This window comes from Chlorocebus sabaeus, chromosome 16, assembly GCF_047675955.1.
Source record: "Chlorocebus sabaeus isolate Y175 chromosome 16, mChlSab1.0.hap1, whole genome shotgun sequence".
NCBI lineage: Eukaryota > Metazoa > Chordata > Mammalia > Primates > Cercopithecidae > Chlorocebus > Chlorocebus sabaeus.
This window is the reverse complement of record NC_132919.1, coordinates 3971618-3998330: the sequence shown is the minus strand read 5'-3', so window position 1 is coordinate 3998330 and position 26713 is coordinate 3971618. Positions and strand designations below refer to the sequence as shown.

Sequence of the window (26713 nt, the reverse complement as noted above, 5' to 3'; positions counted from 1 at the left end):
ATAGAGCGAGACCCTGTCTCAAAAAAAAAACAAACGTGTATTTCCATTCTCCTTCAGGTTGTCTTTAATTATTTAATTTTTATAAAAATTAAATAAAATAATTATTTAATTATTTAACTTTTTCCCTAGTCTTATGGCAATTAAAATTATTATTATTATTTTTCTTTTGGGACAGAGTCTTGCTCTGTCACCCAGGCTGGAGTGCAACGGGATCTCCATTCGCTGCAGCCTCCACCTCCTGGGTTCAAGTGATTCTTGTGCCGCAGCCTCCCGAGTAGCTGGGAGCACAGGCACCTGCCACCATGTCCAGCTAATTTTTATGTTTTTAGTAGAGATGGGATTTTACCATACTGGCCAGAGGCTGGTCTTGAACTCCTGACCTCAAGTGATCCACCCATCTTGGCCTTCCAAAGTGTTGGGATTACAGGCATGAGCCACTGCACCCGGCCTGAATTATCTTTAGCTAGCTTTTATGTTAGTGTTTACATATTACTCTTATTTTTGAATTACCAGCATGTGGATAGCATCAGGAGCTTTATTTGGACACCTCAGACAGTTGTGGGGAGGAAAGCAAAGGGATTGAGACCAGGGAATCTACCAACAGATAATTCATAGTGCACTGCTGTGCTGGGGGATGAGACTGAGAAAACGTCAGGGCCCAAATCTCAAGGCACTTACATAACAGGCTCATGACTTAGGGCTTCCTACTCAAAACTTTTCATCGGCACCCAATTCATCAGTCTTGGAATGAACCTTTGTAAGCTGAAGTTGCTTTGGTGGTTGGATTTTTTAGTTTCTAGCCTTCATCTACACTAAAACTAGTTCCTTTTGTATCTCATGGTGTTAGTGCTTAAGCGTTTAAAAAAAGAGAATAGTACCTTTTCCAAATTCATTAGGCTTGGAATTCATTTACTGAAGGCTAAATTAATTTACCAAACGTTTCAGCATATGAAAATACTTTTTCCATTATATGAACAAGTTTTTGTTTTGTTTTTAATATAGATACAGCGTTTTGCCATGTTGCCCGGTCTGGTCTTGAACCCCTGAGCTCAGGCAATCCACCTGCCTTGGCCTTCTGAAATGTTGGGATTACAGGCATGAGCCACTGCACCAAATCTGTTTTTTCACATAGGTTTTGAGCAGATCAGTGCAGCATCAGCAGTGTCCTAAATATGAAGCTCAGGTATTACTGTGTAGTCAGCTAAGAAAAAGACTGAGCCACTCCTGGCTTCTTTCATCCTCAGCTTGCAAGCAGCCTGTCATGGAACTTTGCCTTGTGATTGTGTGAGCGAATTCTCCTTAATGAACTCCCTTTTATATATACGTATATCCTATTATTTCTTTCCCTCTGGAGAACCCTGACTCATACAGATTTTGATACTAGAAGGTGTTCTAGAGGAACATTTTTTATATATTTTTTTGTTTGTTTGTTTTCTTTTTGTTTTTCTGAGACAGAGTCTTGCTCTGTTACCCATGCTGGGGTGCAATGGCGCAATCTTGGCTCACTGCAACCTCTGCCTCCTGGATTCAAGCAATTCTCCTGCCTCAGCCTCCCGAGTAGCTGGGATTATAGGCACCCGCCACCGCACCCAGATAATTTTTGTATTTTTAGTGGAGACGGGATTTCACCATGTTAGCCAGGCAGCTCTTGGAACTCCTGACCTCGTGATCTGCCCTCCTTGGCCTCCCAAAGTGCTGGGATTACAGGCATGAGCTACTGCGCCCGGCATTTGAGGAACAGAATTTTAAGGATGGATTCCTTTAGTTGGTTTTGTAGTTTTGGGAGTTGGCTGTTTAATCTTATTAGACCCAAAAATGCTAAGGAGTCTACTTCTAATAGTATGGAGAACACTGATAGTCCTTGGCGTGAACTGTTAAGAGAGTTGTGCAAAGTAAATGCACTTGATATTCCCGATTCACCTCTCTTGAGAATCGAGGAGTTTAGTGACTCCATACATGATACCTTTGGCCATATGTGGAGAACCAAGGACTGTAATGAAGTTGGTTGGTGCTCCTAAGTTTTCTGGACAGAGTGATGAAAGAAGAGGATGAGCTCAAGGATTCTGTCTCCAGAAGTGCATACTTAGCCTCACATCTTCCAAGATTGCCCTGGGTGAGAGTCTCCTCCTTTAGACAAAGGGCTGAAATTGTGGAAAATCAGACACAAGCTCCTATCATATGAGTGGCTGACCTCCAATGAAAGGTGCACGCTCAGCCTCAGTGGTGTCACTGTTAAAATGAGAGCGTTGATTGGGAAAAAATGGGACCCAATGCATAATTGGAATAGGCATAATTAGCATCTGGCAGAGTCCCCACATTGGCTCCCTGACCAGTAGGCTGAGAGCTGTTACAGTGGGAAAGGCCAAATGAAAGCCATCAGAGCTGGCTTTACCTAGAAAAATAGTAAATAGAAACAATATTGCACTCGTGGAGGGATTGCAGAGACTGGTGCCACCATCAAGAACTTGAAAGATGCAGGGGTGGTGGTTCCCACCATGTTCCCATTGAACTGTCCTATTTGGCCTGTGCAGAAGACGGATGAATATTGGAGGATGTCAGTGGATCATCGTAAGCTTACCCAAGTGGTGACTGCGATTGTAGCTGCTGTGCCAGATGTGGTTTCATTGCTTGAGCAAATTGACACATCTCCTGGGAGCTGGTGTGCAGCCATTGACTTGGCAAATGCCGTTTTCTCCATTCCTGTCTGTAAGGCCCACCAGAAGCAATGTGCCTTCAGCTGGCAAGGCCAGCAATATACCCTCACTGTCCTACCTCAGGGGTGTATCAGCTCTCCAGCTCTATGTCATAATATTGTTTGCGGAGATCTCGATCACTTTCCCTTCCACAAGATATCACGCTGGTACATTACATTGATGACATTATGCAGATTGGACTCAGTGAGTGAGAAGTAGCAAACACACTGGACTTACTGGTGAGACATTTGTGTGCCAGGGGGTGGGAAATAAATCTGAAATACATTCAGGGACCTTCTACCTCAGTGAAATGTTTAGGGGTCCAGTGGTGTGGGGCTGTCAGGATACTCTTTCTAAGATAAAGGATACGTTGCTGTGTTTGGCCCCTCCTACAGCCAAGAGAGAGACACAACACCTAGTGGATCACCTTGGATTTGGAGGCAATGCATTCCTCATTTGGGTGTGTTACTCTGGCCCACTTATCCTGTGACCCGAAAGGCTGTCAGTTTTGAGAGGGGTCCAGGACAGGAGAAGGCTCTGCAACAGGTCCAGGCTGCAGTGCAAGCTGTTCTGCCACTTGCGTCCTATGACTCAGCAGATCCAATTGTGCTTGAGGTGTCAGTGGCAGACAGAAATGCTGTTTGGAGCCTCTGGCAGACCCCCATAGGTGAATCACAGCAGAGGCCTTTAGGATTTTGGAGCAAGGCCCTACCACCTTCTGCAGATAACTACTTTTCTTTTGAGAGACAGCTCTGGGCCTTGGTAGAAACTGAGCATTTGACTATGGGTCAGCAATTTACCGTGTGACCTGAACTGCCTGTCATGAACTGGGTGCTTTCTGACCCATCCAGCCTAAAGTTGGGTGTGCACAGCAGCATTCCATCATCAGATGGAAGTGGTATATATGTGATTGGGCTTGAGCACGTCCTAAAGGCACAGGTAAATTACATGAGGAAGTGACTCAAATGCCCATGGTTCCCACTGCTGTCACCCTGCTTTCTCTCTCCCAGCCTGTACTGATGGCCTCATGGGGGGCTCCCTATTATCAGTTGATATTTTGGTGTGTCACCTGAGCTTCATTTTCCTCAGTTGTTAAAAAGGATACCTGTACCGTCTGTGCCTCCCCTTCACCTTATTGTGAGGACGGAATGATATGTATGTGGAAGCACCTTATTGGTTGTAAAATGCCGTTGGAAACTGTGGTAATGGTGGTGGTTGTATTGTCATAATCATTGTCTTAGTGTCTTAGTATAAAAGCGGTTATGCTTTTGCTCTTAATGCACTGAACTTAATTTCTACCCTGTATTCTATATGCAAGACTTCCTTAAAAACATCTATTAGTGTTTAAGTGCTTATACGTTTTTGAAGTTTGTATTGAAACAAATAATCATTATTCTAAGTCTTCTAAAATTATTTTCAACTAAAATTAATTCTTTTTTTTTTTGAGACGGAGTTTCGCTCTTGTTGCCCAGGCTGGAGTGCAATGGCATGATCTGGGCTCACTGCAACCTCCGCCTCCTGAGTTCAGGTGATTCTCCTGTCTCAGCCTCCCAAGTAGCTGGGATTACAGGCACCCACCACCATGCCTGGCTAATTTTTTTGTATTTTTAGTAGAGATGGGATTTCACCATGTTGGCCAGGCTGGTGTCGAACTCGTGACCTCAGGTAATCCGCCTGCCTTGGCCTCCCAAAGTGCTGGGATTACAAGCATGAGCCACTGCACCCAGCTGAATTAATTCTTGAGTTCAGAATGCTACTGGTTCATTTCTTTAAAACTTAGATTTTTAAACCATTAAAACTGAAAATATCAGTGAAGATTGTTAATGACTGCTTTTAATTTAGCCAGTTCAGACAGGCCACCAGGCAGGGGATGTAAACTACTGTGGCTTCCCCAAAACACCAAAAATGGTTGTTGTCTGTTTAGGTTTCATAGACATATTTTCGGAGTCGAAGGAAGGCCTTGATGCTCACTCGTCAATGATACTGCGGTTCCTGCACCGCAACCGGCTCTCCAGCGCGGTGATGCCCTACCCGATGCTGGAGCACTGCAAGAACATGTGCACCATGCGGTCTTCCGTACTGAAGGAGTCTTTGGATCAACTGGTACAAAAGGAGAAAGGTATGTGTGGGGGGGTCGTTTCTCCTGAAAATACTCTTACCATTTCTTCTGTCGTATTGGTAAAATGAGCCAAATCTTTTCCCTGCCTTTATTTCTGAAAATGTGAAGTCCTGAGTTTGTAACATAAGAATGTGATCTTTCTCCTCATTCCCTTTCTTCCTTCCTAACACAGCTGGTTTCTCATATTCAATTCTCTGCTCAGATGTGACTTCAGGGATGCCTTTCCTCTCTATCTAATTAACACCTCCCCCACCCCCCACCTTCTGGTCAGATCACCTTGGCAGGTTTAATGGTCGAAAACATGCTTATTGTTATCTGAAGTTGTAGCATTATTGATTCACTTGTGTGGTGTCTGTCTTGTCTGCTTCCTCATTCCTGCTGTGTGCCTGTTGCATGGTAGGTATTCAGTGAGTATTTGCTGGATAAATGTGGGAAGCCACCGCACAATCACTCGGAGATAGCAACAGGAGTTCATGATGTGTGTAGATAGGTCTGTGGAACATAACAGAGCCCAGACATAGACCCGACATACATATGAGAATAGAGTACCAGATAAAGTCAGCGTTATACATCAGGATGGAAAGGTGAACTGCCAGCAGATAGAGTTAGGGCACCTAGTTAGCCATTTGAAGAAGAAATAAAACTAGATTTTTTTTTTTTTTTTTTTTGGAGACTTGAGTTTCGCTCTTGTTGCCCAGGCTGAAGTGCAGTGGCATGATCTCTGCAGCCTCTGCCTCCTCGGTTTGAGCAATTCACCTACCTCAGCCTCCTGAGTAGCTGGGATCACAGGCATGTGCCACCATGCCCGGCTAATTTCTATATTTTTAGTAGAAACGGGGTTTCACCGTCTTGGTCAGACTGGTCTCAAACTCCTGACCTCAGATGATCCACCCACCTCGGCTTCCCAAAGTGCTGGAATTACAGGTGTGAGCCATCACCTGGCTGAAACTAGATTCTTAATACATTCCATTCACTAAAATAAATTTCAGATGATCAAAAAGTTCAACTAAAAATAAAATGCTAAAAATATTGGAAGAAAATAGTTCCACTTTGTAAAGTACGGAACAGCCTTTCTAACTAGGCATGAAATCCAGAATCTGTGAAAGAAAAGATTAATAAATTGGTCTGTATGAAAATTTAACCTTCCTCGCAGCAAAAAATATCATAAGCAGAGTCAAAAACAAATGACATTCTAGGTAACAAAAATACATTTTGTAGCATATTAAAGACACAATTGACTGACTAAATTTTTTAGTAACTCTACTCTTGGGCAATTATTTAACTCTGTGTTCCTTAGTTTCTTTATTTACTTTTTTGTGACAGTCTTGCTCTGTCTCCCAGGCTGATGTGCAGTGATGTGATCTCGGCTCACCGCAACCCCTGCCTCCCAGGTTTAAGCAATTCTCGTGCTTCAGCCTCCTGAGTAACTGAGATTACAGGCACGTGCCACCATGCCTGGCTAATTTTTGTATTTTTAGTGGAGATTGGGTTTCACCGTGTTGGCCAGGCTGGTCTCGATCTCCTTACCTCAAGTGATCTGCCTGCCTTGACCTCCTAAAGTGCTGGGATTACAGGCGTAAGCCACTGAGGCTGGCCAGTTTCTTTATTTTTAAAATGAATTAATACATAAAGAATGTATAAAAAGCACATGGCCAGGCACAGTGGCTGATGCCTATAATCCCGGTACTTTGGGAGACCGAAGCAGGAAGATCACTTGAAGCCAGGAGTTTGACACTAGCCTGGTCAACACGGGGATGACCCCATCTCTCCAAAAATTTTTTAAAAATTAGCCAGGCATGGTGGTGCATGCCTGTAGTCCCAGCTACTTGGGGTAAGGCAGGAGGATCACTTGAGCCTAGGAGATCCAGGCTGCAGTGAGCTGTGATCACACCACTGCACTTCAGCCTGAGCAACAGAATGAGACCCTCTCAAAAAAGTCTCAACAAAAAAAAGTGCATGGGTTATAGTAAACACTCAAGTAAATGTTAGCTATTATATATATGTTTATATATACATTTAATCATGTATGGAAAATATATGAATTAACCCAGAAAAACATGGAAGAGGGCAGGACCAGACTGTACTCAGAAACAAGCAGCTTAAAAAGTGTCACTCATCATTTAAAAAGTGTAAATTCAAACTGTAATTTACCGTTTTCTTCTCGGCATGGTTTTGCAAATCTATCAGTGATTCAAGAATTGCACTAATGGGAGACGATGGGGTAATCCTTGGCCAGTGGATTCTTTGGAAGGTGGCATATGATTTTCACGTCCGGTAATATGCCACCGATGTAACAGTTTGAGGGAGGCACTTTTGACACATGTGTGTGAAAATTCACTCATGACACTGATGGACTGAGAAGGATCTGGAAGGAGATTTTAAGGAAGGTTTGTGTTTCTAGGGCCAAAGTACCAAGTGTATTTCTCTTAGGTATTTTAAATGACTCTTTTTTTCCCCTTTGTGAAAGAGATGTCATGTAATCAACTCTGGTTTCCCCTACAGAAAGCCCTGGAGATCTAACTAGAAGCCCAGAGATGGATAAACTCAAGTCAGTAGCAAAGTGCTATGCTTATATAGAAACATCCTCCAACTCTGCAGACATTGACAAGATGACAAATGGAGAAACCTCATCCTACTGGCAGTCGGATGGCAGTGCCTGTTCACACTGGATTCGGTGGGTGGGGTATAATGTTTTCTTCTTAACTGTCTACTCTTTGTATTTTAAGTGGCTGTCTATGAAGGTGCTTTAAGAATCAAGTAAAATGACTCATGTAAAATCACGTGACCTGGCTTGTATATTCATAAACAGATAATTTCCCTGATATTTGAAAGGAGGAAATAATATTTGATTAATTTTAGATTAGTACTGATTTCATATCTGTTTTCACTAGTTTCTCAGGAAAATTAATACCACAAAGAGCAAGAACTTACATGTGATTGTATTTTGAAATATCCTTTCTCTACTCTTTTTTTTTGTTTTGAACAGGATCTTTTTCTGTCACCCAGGCTGGAGTACAGTGGTGTAGTCATAGCTCAGACTCCTGGGTTCAAGCAGTCTTCCTGCCTCAGTCTCAGTAGCTGGGATTTAGGCATGCACTACCATGCCTGGCTAATTTCTTTACACTTTTTTGTAGAAATGGGACCTCACTACGTTGCCCAGGCTTGTCTCAAACTCCTGGCCTTAATCCTCCTACCTTGACCTCCCAAAGTGTTGAGATTATAGGCGTGAGCCACTGCACCCGGTCCCTTTCTATACTTTTTTTATTTCTTTTTTTTTTTTGAGACGGAGCCTTGCTCTGACACACAGGCTGGAGTGCAGTGGCATGATCTCTGCTCACTGCAGCCTCCATCTCCTAGGCTCAAGCAGTTCTCCTGCCTCAGCCTCCTGAGTAGCTGGGATTACAGGTGCCTGCTGCCACACCCAGCTAATTTTTGTATTTTTAGTAGAGACAGGGTTTCACCATGTTGGCCAGGTTGGTCTCGAACTCCCGACTTCCCAAAGTGCTGGGATTACAGGCGTGAGCCACCGTGCCTGGCCTCTTTCTATACATTTTTGAAATTCACTGTGTGTGACTGAGTTGGTCACTTTAGAAGAAGAAATGGTATGGTCAGGAATCCTGGAGTGGAGCTGATGATAATGAACAGTGGTATTTCTGGAAGCTCTGAAGCTGCTATTGAAATTTTCACCTGTCCCCTCAGAAAACAGGCTAATTCCAATTGGTAGAACTAAGTGCCAGAAATAATTGTATTGTTTTCTCTTAGAGGGCACATTTGACCTTTAGACATCTCATTTATAGATGAGAGAATATACTCAGTTTTTTGTATGTGGTTTACAATTTGCTTTTTTGCCAGGTAAAGGGAGTTTGTTAGAATGTTCATATTGTTCTTTCTTCCTGTACAGATAGTTTAAAAGGAATCGTAAGATTAATCTTGAACTGAACGATCTTTTAGAGATGTGGGAAGGCCAAGGTCAGAAGGACTTTGAAACTCATAGCCAGCATTTCAAGTTGGTGGCTGTTAGGAAAATCAGTCTTTGCGTATATCAAATGTAAGCTGTTTGAGATGGGACTTCTGGATCCTGTCAGTTCTTGACTCCTATAAACATTTGTAGTTTCTGCTTTTTGTGTTTTCCAGTTTAAAAATGAAGCCAGATGTTGTGCTTAGGCACTTGTCCATTGCAGTGGCTGCCACTGACCAGAGCTACATGCCACAGCAGGTGACAGTAGCTGTGGGGAGGAATGCCAGCGATCTTCAGGAAGTCCGAGACGTGCACATCCCCAGCAATGTCACCGGTTATGTGACGCTGCTGGAAAATGCCAACGTCAGTCAGCTCTGTAAGTCCAACAGAACTCAGGGGATAGGGAGAGGCAAGAAAGTACTGTTTTTTAGCAGAAGGCCCTTTGAAGTGGAGAGGCTGTTAGTTTTTGAGATTTGATTTGCTTCTTAGGACGTACACAAAAGTGGTCATTGTTTCATTCATTAAGTGTTGTAGAAATTATAGAAAAGCCTCGGGGCCTGCTGACACGCCTATAATCCTAGCACTTTGGGAGGCCAAGGCAGGTGGATCACTTGAGATCAGGAGTTTGAAACCAGCCTGGCCAACATGGTGAAACCCCGTCTCTACTAAAACAAAAATTATCCAGGCATGGTGCTGCACACCTGTAATCCCAACCACTTGGGGGACTGAGGCAGAAGAATCGCTTGAACCCAGGAGGCTATGGCTGCAGTGAGCAGAGATCACGCCACTGCACACCAGCCTGGGTGACAGAGCAAAACTCCATCTCAAACAAAAAAAACAAATAAATAAATTATATAAGAACAGTGAAACCATTTTTTTCATTAAAAAATATATATTTATGTATCATATATATTTATATATATATTAAAATATTTATATATATATATATATTTAGACAGGATCTTTTTTTGTCACCCGCGCTGGAGTGCAGTGGTGCAGTCATAGCTCACTGTAACCTCAGACTCCTGGGTTCAAGCAGTCTTCCTGCCTCAGTCTCAGTAGCTGGATTTAGACTTGCACCACCATGCCTGGCTAATTTATTTCCATTTTTTTGTAGAAATGGGGCCTCACTATGTTGCCCAGGTTGATCTCAAACTCCTGGCCTTTATCCTCCTACTTTGGCCTCCCAAAATGTTGGGATTATCAATATATATATAAAAAAATGAATATATATATTTATACATAAATATATATTATGTATGTTTATATGTGTAATATATATGATATATATATATCATATATATGTTCTTTTTTTTTTTTGAGATGGAGTCTCACATTGTTGCCTGGGCTGGGGTGCAATGGCGCGATCTCAGCTCGCTGCAACCTCCGCCTCCCAGGTTCACGTGATTCTGTTGCCTCAGCCTCCCGCGTAGCTGGGATTACAGGTGCCCACCACCACACCTGGCTGATTTTCTGTATTTTTAGTAGAGACGGGGTTTCACTATGTTGGCCAGACTGGTCTCGAACTCCTGACCTCATGATCCACCCGCCTTGGCCTTCCACAGTGCTGGGATTACAGGCGTGAGTCACTGTGCTAGACCATTAAAAATATTTTATTCCCGTTTTCTTATTGGAAAATTAGAAAAATATAAACAAAAATATTCAAGTCCTACTACCCAGCGATTGTTACTGTTTGACTACCTGGGTGTGGACCCTTGCAGACCTTTCCTTGTGTTTGTGTATTTGTGTGTGTGTGTGTGTGTGTGTGTGTATGATTTACATACACACACATATATGCACACATATACACACACCTTTTTTCCTAAAAAATAGAGCTGTATGGCCGGGCGTGGTGGCTCATGCCTGTAATCCCAGCACTTTGGGAGGCCGAGGCGGGTGGATCACAAGATCAGGAGATCGAGACCATTCTGGCTAACATGGTGAAACCCCGTCTCTACTAAAAATACAAAAAATTAGCCAGTCGTGGTGGCGGGCCCGCCTGTAGTCCCAGCTACTCAGGAGACTGAGGCAGGAGAATGGCGTGAACCCGGGAGGTGGAGCTTGCAGTGAGCCGAGATCACGCCACTGCACTCCAGTCTGGGAGACACAGCGAGACTCCGTCTCAAAAAAAAAAAAAAAAAAAAAAAATCTGTATGTATCTGTTCACATACATCTATACATATCTTTTTACAAAAATGTTGATAATCTTTTCATGTTCGTTTGTAATTTTTTAGAATGTGTTGTATTCACAAGCACCCTGATTTAGTGTTGTAAAAATATACTGTAATTGGCCAGGGGCAGTGGCTCACGCTTCCAGTCCCAGCACTTTGGGAGGCCGAGGCGTGCAGATCACTTGAGTTCAGGAGTCCTAGACCAGCCTGGCCAACATGGTGAAACCCTGTCTCTACCAAATAGAAAAATTAGCTGGGCATGGTGGTGCATGCCTGTAATCCTAGCTACTTGGGAGGCTGAGGCAGGAGAATCACTTGAACCCGGGAAGCGGAGGTTGCAGTGAGCTGAAATTGCTCCACTGCACTCCGGCCTGGGTGACAGAGCAAGACTCTATCTCAAAAAAAAAAAAAAAAAAAAGCTGTAATTTTAACCCACCCCTCATTCTTGGACATTTAGGTTGTTTCCAATTTTATACCGTTATAACCTTGCTTTACACATAGCATTTTGGAAATAATCGCAATTCTGTGATTGCTTTCCGGGCTTACTTCATTCAGGGAGCCGGAATGCTTCATGTTTTATCTCATTTCTTCTAATGCTTTCCTGGGCCAAAAGAAGTATTCTTTGCTCAAAGGAACTGAGGCCTAGGAAGGTAGAGTCTTTGTATCTCACCCCTAGGCAAATAAGTAGTTAGGCCTGTGGACTAGAAGCTTCCTGTCTTATATTGTGGTCTTTTCTCTAAGTTGTGTCCTTTTTAACTTCTTACCTTCTCTCCTCTGACCCAAATAAGAAATTGTGACATCTCTTAAAAGTGAGTCATGTATATGTCATCTGTTTGGATTTGATTATTAAAAATAAATTCTCACAGTTGCTTATAAGCCAGCTACTGTTGTGTAACTTAATCCAAATTTCAGAATCCTAGGAAGAATTCGAGAAATGTTCTTACCATGTATTCAGACAGGCTTGTTTTAAGTTGTTCTTTGTGTAGTTTTTTTCAAGACTCCTAAGTTCCTAAGAAGTTTTGTTGTAAAGACTTAAACCACCCTTAATTTTACATATTATTCTTATGATTTCTTAGATTTGTCAATGCTTTTTGACAAATTTATTATATAGTAGTTCCATTGCACATGCTATTTATTTCTGTCATCAAAGTGTATCTTCAGAATTTTCTTTTCAAAATGTCTATTACTATTTTGCTTTTAGTTGGGAGCCCAGCATTTGCCTAACTAAAGAAGTTAATCCAATACTGAATGTTTTGTTTGTGCTCGACAGATGTCCAGATTAACATAAAGCGTTGTCTTAGCGATGGCTGCGACACTAGAATTCATGGTCTCAGGGCTGTTGGCTTTCAGAGAGTTAAGAAGTCTGGGGTCTCAGTCTCAGATGCTTCTGCAATATGGTATTGGTCTCTGCTGACATCTCTGGTGACGGCTTCTATGGAGACAAATCCCGCCTTTGTCCAGACAGTGCTGCACAATACTCAGTAAGTCATTCCCTCTATTTTCCAGCCCCCTCAACATGCCCTCATTCTCCCGTCATCCTTTAAGGAGTATCACTGAGCAACCTTCCATCATTGATCGTCGTGGCTCAGTCAGCTCGGCCTCAGGTGCCCTAGTGTTTCCTGTTGGTGCCTCTCAGCTCCACAGCGCTTCTCTCTTTGATTGACGTTCTGACTTTACACACTGAAAAAGTGCCCATTCCACCTTCCTGCTGCTCCTCACACAGTTCCTACAGTGTTCTTTATCAGCTCACTAAATGGACCAGTCTTGTGGAAGGTCACTTATGCTGTGCCTGTTCCTTGTCCATTGGGAAGTAATTGCTCATGTTTATATAGGATTTGATGTTGGATAAAGCACTTTCAGATGCTGTCTATTATTTTATCTACTGACACTGAAATGTACCTGTGAAAATTACCCCATTTTATAGATGCAGATGTTGTGACCTTTCCTGAAGTCACATGAGCAGCTACAGTAATGGATCCGTTGAGGGCTGTTTCCACTAATGAGTGAAATCTTTTCAGGGGTACTAAATTAATTTATTTTGAAATGTAGAGTACTTTAAAAAAAATGATTAGGGCAGAAAGACCAAGTAGTAACATATAAGACAAATACAACCAGCTATAGCAGCACTGAAATATTAGTATTGTGCAGATTCAGCAACTGATAATAGGCACCTATAGTATAGGCTGTGAGAGTATCAGCCGAAAAGAGATTGCTAATATTTTGTTTTCGAGACATCTTTTGAGATTTGTTAGCACTATTGAGTAAAACTGTTTAGCTAATAACACTACTGCAATGCTAGTTCTAAAGGCTAATAGTTGGCTATACCTTGTTCTTTCTTCCTGTTTTAACATGTATTCTCACCAAATTATTTCATACTTAGAGAAACATTGCAAGTTTAGTTAACAAATAGTTTTTATTTCTTCCGCAGTCATTAGAGAGGAATTTGCCAGCCCGTACCTCATCATTCCTGCATGCTTTAGTGTGTATTTCCTGTCAACAAGAACATTTGCTGGCAACCATTGAAATCAGGAAGTCCACACTGGTGCACTTTGCTGCGTTGCCACCATCTCATCCTCAGACTCCCTTCAAGTTTGGCACATTGCCCCAGTCACGCCCCTTACAGCAAAAGGATCCAGCGAAATATTCTGCATTTCATTGTCCTATCTCTTTAGTTTCCTTCATTCTGGAACAATTCCTCAGTATTTCCTTGTCTTTCCTCAGTATGTCCTTGACCCTGATACTTTTGAAAATTACAGGTCAGTTATTTTGAAGAGTGTCCTTCAGTTCTGGTTTATTTGATGTTTCATCATGATCAGATTGAGGTTTTGTATCTATCTCTAGCAGGAATATCATAGAAGTGATGCTTTGTCCTCATTGCATCCCATCGGGTTGCACCCAACTTCAGAGTCCTCATTCTAGTGCAGTCATGTTAACTTTGATCACTTGATTAAAGTGATTTTTGCCAGACTTTTCCATTGTAAAATAATTATTTTTCACTTCATAATTAATATGTTGAAGATGGTACTTTGAGACTGTGTAAATATCTCATTCCTCATCAAACTTTATATTAGTGGATTCCTGTTTATGCACTAGATTATAGTCAGCTGCAGTTTTGATGCTTATATTATCCTGGAGTTGCCTGGTGGCAACCCCTTCAGTCTGGCTTGTGTGTCCTTTTGACATGTCTCATTATTCTTGGAATGCTTCCATATGTTCTGACACAAGATATCCCAGGCTTATCTTGAATGTTCCCTGCATTAGTCCTGGAATCAGCCATTTTTCTGAATCAGAGCTCTCTAGGTGGAGATCTACCCGCCTTGGCCTCCCAGAGTGCAGAGATTACAGGCATGAGCCACCGTACCTGTCCTATTTCTTTATTTGTGACTCCCTTCTCTGATACTAAGAAACTTGCTTCCCATCATCCTTGATACATTTTCATACTTACTGAGTTCTCCTCTATGTAACCAGTGTCCCATTGTCCCTGCCCTTGCATGGACACCCTCCCTATCCCATTCCTGCTCCAGCATCTTTTGCAGACCTGCTGCTGTGGCTACCCTTGCACAGATGCCCTTCTTATCTTCCTTGAGTTCCTATAGCCTGTGCCAGGCCACCCTTGCCCCACTTGGTGCCTACATTCCCTATTAGGCCATACCTTTGTGAAGATACCTTTCTCACCCTGCTCAGGCTCTAAAACCTCACTGTAGGCCACCATGACTACTCCCCTTACTCCCCAGACACATACAGATGCCACCGTTGCACAGCCCCACCTTATGGACTGGATTTTCAGGAAAAGGAAGAGGTTTCTAAGTTATTTTTTTGAAGATGTGGCAAGTGATTGAAGAATGGACAGATTTTAAAGTTTGTGTCCCTGCTCAGTTTTACTAGTTCATCTGCAATGATATTTTCATGCACTCCTGCCTTTTTAAGATTAGTGATCTAAATCTATTTTAAAATTAAAGATTTATTGAAAAAATATCAATGAGGAAAAATAGGTAAGGAAAAGAATATTTTGGGACAGAAGTGTTTGCCTGTATCAGTGGAAATACATTCAGTAAATGACTGCATGCTACTTGTGTGCATTAGCCCTCACTGATCAGCTGCACCTGTGTGTAGCTGCCGTGTTCGTGCAACCCAAAAACAGCTCATTGTGTAGACAGGAGCAGAACTAGGGCGGAGTGTGAGCTGACACAGTGTTAGCTTTGCTGTATTGTCTCTATTTTGAAATGTAGAAATGAAATTGTTTCAGGGATTTTCATTACCATTATCATTAAGCGACTATCTAGATTGTAGAATTTTGAGAATACCTTGAAGTTTTTCATGGTACACTCACTCACCTAGCACAGTTGCTGGCACACAGTGGGGCTCAGAAGTCATTTGTTGCATAAATTTTTGATGACTGCTAACCTAGAGGAGGTAAAGCTATTGGGGGATTCAGAAAGATACATGTAAGCAAAAACAAGAAAAGGGAAACATTAAAACAAACATTAAGGTGGAAAGGCCAAGAAACATGGCAGGAATGGAGATGGTGATGGGCTCATCTGTTTAGGAAAACATGAAATTCGTGACACCTTTTTAGATACCATAGATCTTCAGATCCTAGGTATACAATTTTCTTGTTTTTTTCTCTATTGCTGCTGAACAAATTATAAAATAAGTTTTCTACTGAGCCACAAGCCGCTCTGCCTCTTGGGTCAGTTTTTCTAACACTACTTAACTCGAAAGCTGGATTCCAGAGAGCTGAATAAGCTTTATTCCACAGAAGGAGGTAGAACTCCTAAAAGAAAGAAAGAAAGAAACACACACAAAACCCTATCAAACTACTTAGCACTATGACTCCTGGGCAAAAGAGCTTGCTTAGGCCAGGCACCGTGGCTTATGCCTGTAATCCCAGCACTTTGGGAGGCTGAGGCGGGTGGATCACGAGGTCACGAGTTCAAGCCCAGCCTGGCCAAGATGGTGAAACCCCATCTCTACTAAAAATACAAAAAAATTAGCCAGGCTCGGTGGCAGGCTCCTGTAATCCTAGCTACTCAGGAGGGCGAGGCAGGAGAATCGCTTGAACCTGGGAGGTGGAGGTTGCAGTGAACCGAGATCACGCCACTGTGCTTCAGCCTGGATGACAGAGGGAGATTCCATCTCAAACACTGCAAAACAAAACAAAACAAAACAAAAAAGGGGCCAGTTTATATTGTGTGCCAACTTCTCTGTGGGAACACTGTCTGTTTATAAGGGATTAGTCAAAACAAGCTTGTAACAGTTTATTTTTTGTCTAAATTCAGTCTGGTTTTCTGATTTTACATTTTACTCTTCTAGGAAGGCACTGCGGCACATGCCTCCACTCTCTCTCTCACCAGGATCTACAGATTTCTCAACTTTCCTCTCTCCTAATGTGCTGGAAGAAGTGGACAGTTTCCTCATAAGGATAACTAGGTAAAATCAAGGCTGACGAGGGTAAACTCTGTGAGGAGTGGAGTGCATATATGCTTGTTAAGTCTTTAAAAAATATATGTTAATCTTTTAACCATCACCACTAAAAATGTTTGCTTTTTAGTAGCTAAAGAGAAAGCGACATAATAGTTCACTCATCTAAACTCCATTATTTAGCGATATCACCTGACCTGAAGAATTGGGAAGGCAGGGGAGGGGTGTTGCAGGGCCCGAGGGGAGTAATCCTGTGATTCTGATAGAACAGAAGTCTCAAAGTCCAACTGGCATAGCCTTCCCTCACTCAGAACCTGCTGACCTTCACATGCAGGTCCAGGGAGCCTGATTACCTGTAGAACTGGGAAAGGGCGCCTGGATAGCTTGATAGAAGAGACCGCTTTGTGTGGGGACACTCAGTTCTGCCTCAGTGAGCCCTGAGGACGTTACTGCATTAGAGGACAAAACAGTCCCTGAGCCATCTAGACAGTTTTTAACATTTCAGTGTAATGTGTTTAAAGTAAAGGCAAAGAAGTATAATTCAGTGTAATACATTTTTGGTACTTCAAGCATAAACCCTCAACTCTCTGGCCAAGTCAGCTCATTACCCAAGGCTTCTTAATAGCAGAGGCTTATTAGAGTAGCTTGTTGGTATTATTTAAGATTTAAAGATTAAAGGTTATAGAAGTGAGGCTTTCATTCCCTGGCTCTCTGGATTGATTTAATTTTTCCTTAGGTTATCTTTAAGGTATTTTGAAAAATATTTCTGATAAACCTGTAGAAAGCATATGGCAGGTTAATGTTACTTGTGATCACTTCCATGGGGTTTGAGCCACCTGGATTTTTTCATGTTTTTAAGAAGTGAAAAGTTTTTGCTCTTTGCTTATAGCTGCTGTTCTACCCCAGAGGTAGAACTGACTCTTCTGGCTTTTGCACTCGCAAGAGGAAGTGTTGCCAAAGTGATGAGCTCTCTATGCACCATCACTGACCATCTGGACACACAATATGATGCCTCATCCCTCATCCTGTCCATGGCGTCAGTCAGACAGAACCTGCTCCTCAAATATGGTAAATATGGTAAAACATGGGGTTGATGGAAATGTCAACAGTGGACAAATCATAAAGCTGTTCTTCGCCATGTGACCTTCTGGTATCTTCTCATCTTTTTTGGTTGTTGTAGTTACACCATGATTCCTGGATGAACATATCCTCTGAGTATCAGACCTTACTAGGATTGGCAGGGACAAGGGGGATTTTGGTTCATTTATGTGATGGCAGTATCACCAGAAGAGGACACTTGAGTGTCCACGAGGCTGTGCTCCCACAGTCTGCTTGCAGAATTACTCAGGTCTGGTGGCCATTTGAACACAGCCATCTTTGGTAAAGTACTGAAGTGTCTCATTGTGTAGGCCAGCAGGGTTGGAGTAGTTCTTACTGTTGGAGGGAGGAAGCTAGCCAAGATACGGTGCAAAGGAATCTTTGTCTTAGAATGCATCCCTCTGCATTCCCGTGATAGCTGCTCTGAAGGATTTGGACACCTGTCTGCCACCGCTTTCCCCTCTTGGGCCTAGCAGTAATTCCTGTGAGCACTTTTCTGCTAAACCAGGATGGGGCCTTATCGTCCTTCTCAACACAGGAGCCCATAAAGTTACTCCCAAAGGACTGCAGTGCAGCACTTCCTCTTGCGAGTGCAGCCTTCCTGGACTCCACAGTGTATGGTATTGGGTCTCATCCTGTTTGCAATATTACAGTACTATTTCTGCCATTTTACTTATTTATTTTGAGAGAGAGTGTCTTGCTGTGTTGCACAGATTGGAGTGCAGCGGCATGATCACAGCTCACTGCAGCCTTGACCTCCCAGGCTCAGGTGATCCTCCTGTGTCACTCTCCCAAGTAGCTGGGACCACAGGTGCATGCCAGCATACCTGGTTAATTTTTTTAATTTTCTGTAGAGATTGGGTCTCACTATGTTGCCCAAGCTGGTCTCCCAGGCTGAAGCAGTCCTCCCACCTTGGCCTCTTAAAATGCTGGGACTACAGGCGTGAGCTACCACACCTGGCCCCTGCTGTGACGTTTCTACCTTTGTCTTAATATGACTGACTTCATGGCTTCTTTGTATGTTATTTTTATTTTTATTTTATTTATTTATTTATTTTTTGAGACAGAGTCCTGCTCTGTCACCCAGGTTGGAGTGCAGTGGCATAATCTCAGCACACTGAGACCTCCACCTCCCAGGTTCAAGTGATCCTCTCGCCTCAGCTTCCTGAGTAGCTGGGACTATAGGCAGGCGCCACCACACCTGGCTAATTAAACAAATTTTTTTTTTAGAAATGAGCTCTCCCAGTGTTGACCATGCTGGTCTCAAACTCCTGGACCCAAGCAGTCCTCCCACCTCAGCCTCCCAAAATGCTGGGATTTACAGGCATGAGCCACGACGCCCAGCCTGTTTAATTTTTTTTTCTTTTGCCTGTTTAAATTTTAAAGTTAGACAATTGATGTCCTATGAATCTAGTTTCCTCCCTAAATTTTGAAAAGTTATTTTCTTGGGTGGTTAGGGGTTGCACCAGTGAACAGCCCAGAGCAGGCATGGCTGGGTAGAAGGGATAGCAGGTAGTGTCTGGAAGCTGAATAGAATTTAGATTGATGGTTGTTCAGGCAGGGAGCAGTGGATAGGAAGGAATGGGGTAATGTTCTAGTTCTAGGTCACATCATAGGTGAACGGGTGTTCATTATATTATTAAAACAAAAGGAAAACATTTTCAGATCATCATAGCAAAAGATAATTTACATGTATATATAAATATATATATATTTTTTTTTTGCCAAAGCCAAGTGTTCTGAAAAAGTTGATTTTTCTAATTCTTGAAACAGAATTTTGCCTGAAGAGATGATTTAAAGAAACAAGACCTAAAATATTTTATATTTAAATGCAATTGTAATAAAGTTAGTTGTTGACTCCAAAACAGTATCTTAGGAATCACCCCCCCCAAATATGTTCAATCTGTGTTATCAACCTGTATCTTATAATGTCCTTTTTTCAGAACAATGATTGTTCTAGAAAGCTGTCCTTGGAATCACTCAGGGACATAGCTGTACTTTGTCTCTTTCAGGAAAGCACAAAGGGATGGTGTCAACTTTTGTCCAATATTGCTGCTCTATTTCAGGTTTTAAACAGGGAGATTTTTAGTTGGCAGTATGAGTAGCCACAGGACTCTGTTTCCACACATAGGTGTGCTAGTTTCCAGTTCTTCATATTTTAGCTTAAGGCTTGCTTTTCCTTTTCTTTGGTCAGGTAAACCTCTCCAGTTGACTCTTCAGGCATGTGATGTCAAAGGAAAAGAAGATAAGTCTGGACCCGAAAACCTCCTTGTTGAACCATGGACAAGGGATGGTGAGTGGTGGGTCTGTCTGTCTCTAGTGTGCTCGATAGACAGGAGTCAGCTGTGTGAAAGCACACTGTGGGCTTTGAAATGTCCGAGGCGTGCAGTCTTCAACTTTGGGTTGTTTCTGAGTTGGCAGTGGTTCTTGAACAATTTGTGTGGTTTAGTTGTAATCTGCCTAAGTGTCAATGACCTATAACAACTTAGAGGTATTTGAGAGCCTGAAGTTTTGAAAAGCAAGGATTCTTTCTCTTGGAATATAAAAAGTTACGTTTTTTTTTTTTTTTTTTTTTTTGAAAGGGAGTCTCGCTCTGTTGCCCAGGCTGGAGTGCATTGGCCGGATCTCAGCTCACTGCAAGCTCCACCTCCCGGGTTGATGCCATTCTCCTGCCTGAGCCTCCCGAGTAGCTGGGACTACAGGCGCCCGCCACCTCGCCCGGCTAGTTTTTTTGTATTTTTAGTAGAGACGGGGTTTCACCATGTTAGCCAAGATGGTCTTGATCTCCTGACCTTGTGATCTGCCCGTCTCGGCCTCCCAAAGTGCTGGGATTACAGGCTTGAGCCACCATGCCTGGCCTGTTTTTTTTTTTAATCGATTTTTCAGTTCCAATTGTCTTTCCATTGTGTTATCTTCAGGTAGTAGGTGCTACAGCAGGTCAGTAGCCCTTCACTACTGACTGAAAACATTGTTTAAGAAGGGTATTTCCAGGCCGGGTGCAGTGACTCACGCCTATAATCCCAGCGCTTTGGGAGACCGAGGCAGGAGGATCGCTTGAGGCCAGGAGTTCAAGACCAGCCTCGCCAACATGGTGAAACCCCATCTCTAATAAAAAAAACTACAAAAATTAGCCCATTGTGGTGGCAGGGCACCTGTAATTCCAACTACTTGGGAGGCTGAGGCATGAGAATCGCTTGAATCTGGGTGGTAGAGGTTGCAGTGAACTGAGATCCCGCCTCTGCCTTTCAGCCTGGGTGACAGAGCGAGACTGTTTCAAAAAGACAAAACAAAACAAAGAAGGGTATTTCTAGATATAGCTGATCTAGTATTTGAGTGTCTAGAGGAAGCCTCACTCTTTTCCTAGTGTCAACATAATAATTTGCATCTTTGCTGGAGGCTCCTTCCTTATCTCGTGATAAGGTGTTTGTGAGTCTCTTTCTCATCCGTCTTGTTGGCCGCCTCGTTATTGTCCTCTGTGTCCCTTTTTCCCTCACTGGACTGATTTGAATCTTGCTGATTCACTAGAGGAAGTGGAATGTTCCAGCAATGATCAGACATTGAAAGGGACTGGCCTTGCTGCTTTGTGTCTGGTTCTCCTCAGCTTTCCTCTCAGCAGTGCGTCCTCCTATATTCTCAGTGGTTGCCTCTTCTCTGTCCTGTTTCCCGTCTTCATTCTCAGCACTCGTGGAGTGCGGACCCTGGGAGAACATGCTTTTCCCAGCTGCACCTCCTCTCCTCAATGCTCCTCTTCAGCAGTAGATGCTTAAACCAGATTGTTTCCCTACGGGCTTCCCTGAGCAGCTCAGCCTCTGCAGAAACGTTTTCTTTACTGCATCCATCTCCAGCCATACTGAAGGCCATGACTGGCTGTGAGGCTCCTGCCATTCCAAAGTGGGTGGGGCTGGGAGGAGGTGGTGTTAACTCCTTGTCCCTTTCCCTTCCCCTCACCCAAGAAAGCCAAGACCACCCTGCCAAAGGCCCTCTGCGTTTTTCCTTCACTTGCTGAAGATTTGGAATTTTTGTTCCTGGAACATGTGAGGATGTGCATTTTTTCTTTCTTTCTTTCCTTCCTTCTTTCCTTCTTTCCTTCTTTCCTTCTTTCTTTTCTTTCTTTCGTTCTTTCGTTCGTTCTTTCGTTCGTTCTTTCGTTCTTTCGTTCGTTCTTTCTTTCTTTCTTTCTTCTATGTCACCCAGGCTGGAGTACAGTGACGCCCGGGTTCACGCCATTCTCCTGCCTCAGCCTCCCGAGTAGCTGGGACTACAGGCGCCCACCACTGCGCCCGGCCAATTTTTTTATTTTTAGTAGAGACGGGGTTTCACCGTGTTAGCCAGGATGATCTCGATCTCCTGACCTCGTGAGCCACGGCGCCTGGCTGAATGTGGATTTTTAACACTGTTCATGGCATTTCTCCTGGTAGTAGATTTTGCCAGCTCTTGTGCCTGGTCTGATTTGAATATTTTGTTATTCTCCCTGTGTCTTTTACCTGCCCGGTTCTCCTTCCTGCTTTTTCCCCTCCTTAGATGGAGTGGGTTTTAAAAATCCAGCTGTAGTTTGTGGATTTGCTCATTTTGCCGTGTGCCTGAGAAGCACAAGAGTGGGATGTGAATGGGTGTGGGGAGCACTGGGTTCCTCCTGCTTCCTCCCTTCAGCCATCACTATCTGCTGCTTGTAATTCCGGTTTGGTGTTGGTCTGTTTTGCTGCACTGCAAAAAGTAACCCTTAAGAGACAGACAAGAGGAAAGTACTCATGGCCAGAGCTGTTGGGTTTGGGGGTGATTTTTTCTTCCCCTTGTTGGAGTAAAAGCTCTTCTCATGGGTACACGTCTGGTTCTCCAACTATGGGGAAGTACCATTTTTGGACAAGTGCCACTGCAGGGCCCACAGAATGCCCAGAGAAGTCAAACGCTGATACTTCAGTGGGCTAATGTTCCTGGCAGCCACCACTGTCACTGTATCTGGTGTTTTAAAGGAATGCTGGGTGCTACTGATAGGAACGGAAGTGGTAGATTTATTAAATCCTTTCAATCTAATTGGTTATTTTTTTTTCCCCTGTCATCTAAAAAGAATAAATTTGGCAAGTGGAGGGCAGGGTGTCAAAACTTGTAGATTTAAAATACCACAGTTCAGCCGGGTGCAGTGGCTCACACCTGTAATCCCAGCACTTAGGGAGGCCGAAGCAGGCGGATCACCTGAGATCAGGAGTTCGAGAACAGCCTGGCCAACGTGGTGAAACCCCATCTCTACTAACAATAGAAAAATCAGCCAGGGATAGTGGCAGGCACTTGTCCCAGCTACTTGGGAAGCTAAGGCAGGAGAATTGCTTGAACCCGGCAGGCAGAGGTTGCAGTGAGCTGAGATTGCGCCATTGCACTCCCACCTGGGTGACAAGAGCGAAACTCTGTCTCAAAAAAAAAAAAAGAAAAATCACAGACAAACCTGTGAGCTAGGCTGGGCACAGTGGCTCATGCCTGTAACCCCAACACTCTGGGAGGCAGTGGTGGAAGGATTGCCTGAGGCCAACAGTTTGAGACCAGCCTGGGCAACATAGTGAGACCCAGTCACTATAAAAAATAAAATAAAAAATTGCTGGGCATGGTGGTGTGTGCCTGTGGACCTACTTAGGCTGAGGCAGGAGGATTGTTTGGGCCCAGGAGTTTAAGGCCGCAGTGAGCTATGATCACACCACTGCATTCCAGCCTGGGCAGCAGACCGAGACCCTGTGTCTAAAAAACAAAAGTGAAAAATGAAAAAAAACATATGAGCTGGTTTCTTACCAAGAAAAGGTAGCACAGAAGTTTTATTTATTTTTTTAAGGTTTTTTTTTGTTTGTTTTGGCTTTCTGAAAAAATGTAAATGCATATTTGGTGGCAATGTTATTTTAAAGGAGTCTGATTCTGTTGACTTAAATTATTGCTTCTGCTACTACATTGAGACTAATTAAAATTGCTGATTTATCATTTAACTTTTAGACAGTACTTTAGCCTTTACACAGATTTATTTTAAATAGAGATACCCAGGCCTCTGGGAAAAGGTGACAGTTCAATAATTGGGATAGTTTTTAGTATTACTGTTAGTAGAGTTGTGTGAATTTTTGGTAATATGGATTCTTAAAATTGCCTATAGAATTGCTCTTTCATGGAATTAGATCATATAGCTCCTGTATCAATTAGAAAAGATTCCTTTGGATTTAATTTTCTTAGTTTTGGTGACACATTTTGCACATTGTCTTTGTAAATTTGTGTTTTCTTGAACTCAATGTAATGAAATAGGAAACATGAAATTGGTTTTAGTGTTGTCATTTTGATAGGCAGAATTGTTGAGAACAATTCAGAGTCCCAGAAAAAAAAGCTTATTTAATGCTGAGTTATATCATTTACAGAAGTTTGAAAGAGAAAGGCAACCTTGGGTCTAGCAGAAGATTTTTTCGTGAGTTGTTAAAGGATAATTACCAACAATCAAAAAAGGAAAATAGTGACTGTCATACAAATACAAGGGAACACATGGCATACTTTTAATGTATTTACTTTATTTATTCATTCATTCATTTGAGACAGGATCTCACACTGCTGCCCAGACTGGAGTGTAGTGTTGTGATAATAGCTCACTGCAACCTCCACCTCCCAGGCTCAAGTGATCCTCCCACCCCGGCCTCCCAAGTAGCTAGGATTGCAGGTGTGCACCACCACCATGCCTGGCTGAATTTTTTTTTTTTTTTTTTTTTTTTTTTTTTTTTTTTTTTTGAGATGGAGTCTCACTCTATCACCTAGGCTAGCTGGAGTACAATGGTGCAATCTCGGCTTACTGCAACCTCCGCCTCCTAGGTTCAGGCGATTCTCCTGTCTCATCCTCCTGAGTAGCTGGGATTATAAGTGTGTGCCACCATGCCCAGCAAATTTTATAGTTTTGGTAGAGATGGGGTTTTCACCATGTTGGCCAGGCTGGTCTCGAACTCCTGACCTCAAGTGAACTGCCTGCCTCAGACTCCCAAAGTGCAGGGATTACAGGTGTGAGCCACCACAACCGCCTTGATATTTTGTGGGGTTTTTTTTGGTTTTTTGGTTTTTTTTGGTAGAAATGGGGTCTCACCATGCTGCCCAGGCTGGTTTTGAACTCCCAGGCTCAAGTAATCTACCAGCCTCAGCCTCCTAAAGTGCTGGGATTACAGACATGAGCTACTGTACCGTGCCTGGCCCAGAGTTTTTATTTAGCTCAATTAATGAGGGAACCAGTAAGATGTTACAAACATTTTTCTAAAGAGAATTCATAAAATACATGTAGACTAATAGGAATGCTAAAATCAATTTACAAATAGATAGAATATTGATTAGTATCCATAAGGAATAATCAGCAACATTTCCACAGAACCCAGTGTTTAGTTCTGTGGACAGGAATCCCGTGCATCACTACCAGTATTCTACAACTTACAGAACTGTCAAATAGCTTAGAGACCATAAAAGGCAGAGATGACCCAAAGAGCGGGTTGGCTAGGACACCCAGTGATTCTTTTTTTTTTCTTTTTTCCATTTCAAAGCCTTTCGTAAACTTTCCTGACAAAGTATTGTAGAAGCTAACTAATCCCTTTCTCAGCCTCTTAGCCAGTAGGCTTCATCAGCCCAGCCAGCCATCAACCATAGTTGTAGGTGTGGCTCAGGAAAACGATTGTGCAGTCTTTTGTCACTTTGGCCTAAATGTTTTATAAACATTGATTTTCTTATTGTTGCCTCAGAGCAGGGCTCCCTGTGAGGTGGAGGAAATTGTGCCCTGAGAAAGTCGTACCTGGTCAGTTCTCTGCTTGCCTAGGTGCTTATCAGTGGGGTTCCTCTGTCCAAAGAGGGAATTTTTTCTCTAATTTTCATGAAGATATCAGACCAGTTATCCCTCCCCCCCTGCCGCCTCAAAGGATATGCTTTGTTTTTGTTAATCTTAGTTCTCAGGGCTATAAAAATGGGTTAGTTCCCTAACTTGAGTTTTTCCTTTTTTCAGGTTTTCTTACAGAGACTGGAAAAACCAGAGCCAGCACTATTTTTTCTACCGGAACTGAATCTGCCTTCCAAGTTACACAGATAAGAATTATGGTAATTCTCGTGATACCTTCTTTAAGCAATGTTACTACTTTTGTTTTGTTTTTAATTTTTGTGGGTACATAGTGGGTATATGTATTTGTGGGGTACATGAGATGTTTTGATTCAGGCTTTCAAAGTGAAATTATCATACAGAGAATGAGAATGAGCTATCCATCCCCTCAGGCATTTAGTCTTTGTGTTATAAACAATCCAGTTATACTGTTTTAGTTATTTTTCCATGTACAATTAGGTTACTATTGAATATTACCTTTTATTACATTTCAGAAGTCCACATCGTTGGTGTTTTGCTTTTTATTTATTTTTTTTTAATCAGACCTATGGCTGACCATGTCATTGGTTTTTCACTGAACATTTAATGATTATTTACTCCGTGTCAGGCCTGTAGCAGAGGGCAGGGACACAAAGATGGATAGATTGTAAAGTCTTTGAAATGGTGAGAATATAAAGATTGAGAAAGTTAAGGAACATTTCTTGGGAAACAGCTTTTGTATTTTTTCAGGGCTTAATATATTTGAAATTTTGTTCATTGGTCTCGTTTTGCTTTAACCTGTTTGAATTTAACCATGCTGGAAACAAAACGGCCACAGAACTTCTGCCTCTTTGATAGACTTCGTCCTAATCTCTATTTCCAGGTTCGACGTGGTGGCATTGGTGCCCAGTGTGGGTTGGTATTTGCCTATAACTCATCTTCTGATAAATTTTGTGCAGAAGAACACTTCAAAAGGTTTGAAAAATATGACAAATGGAAGCTTCAGGAGCTCAGGCAATTTGTAAAAAGCAGGTAAGAAGGTAAAAAATCTTTGTAGAACAAAGATCTACAGAACAAAAGTCTTTGTAGTTAATAAGAATGTATTCATGCTCATTGGTGAACTGTGCTTTCTTGGCTTTATAGAAAAAGTGCCAGTAATCTCTCTCAGTGTCCTTAAGCATTCATTGCTTTCTAGCAGCATATCTGAAGATGTGTATGTTAATTTGTTCGTAGCCTGTTACTCAGTCTCTTTTGTGACCAGGGGCACACATCTTCACAATGGCTGGGTAATGATCCATCTGTGCCTGAATTGTGGACAGCCTGCGATCTGCAGCCATTCCCCAACCCCCCTTCTCCCATTCCTGCTTTTCACAAAAATGTTTATTAAGTACCTACTATGTGCCAGGCCTGATGCTAGGT

The 26713-nt window shown here is 42.6% G+C and overlaps 1 protein-coding gene and 1 non-coding gene across 4 annotated transcripts in view; one reads left to right on the top strand and one right to left on the bottom strand.

Moving 5' to 3' along the window:
* Positions 1-26713, top strand: part of ZZEF1 (zinc finger ZZ-type and EF-hand domain containing 1) — a 158847-nt gene that overhangs the window by 38827 nt on the left and 93307 nt on the right. For all 3 annotated transcript variants that reach the window (XM_073004598.1, XM_037987446.2, XM_037987445.2), the window contains exons 3-11: positions 4618-4812; positions 7315-7486; positions 8947-9146; positions 12212-12422; positions 16255-16371; positions 17252-17430; positions 19655-19753; positions 25445-25536; positions 26178-26326. In XM_073004598.1, the coding sequence (XP_072860699.1) occupies positions 4618-4812; positions 7315-7486; positions 8947-9146; positions 12212-12422; positions 16255-16371; positions 17252-17430; positions 19655-19753; positions 25445-25536; positions 26178-26326 (1414 nt within the window). The remainder of the gene's footprint in view (positions 1-4617; positions 4813-7314; positions 7487-8946; positions 9147-12211; positions 12423-16254; positions 16372-17251; positions 17431-19654; positions 19754-25444; positions 25537-26177; positions 26327-26713) is intronic.
* LOC119620393 (small nucleolar RNA U13) lies at positions 7076-7177 on the bottom strand. Its single transcript, XR_005236923.2, has one exon. It is a non-coding gene; the product is annotated as a small nucleolar RNA U13 (small nucleolar RNA).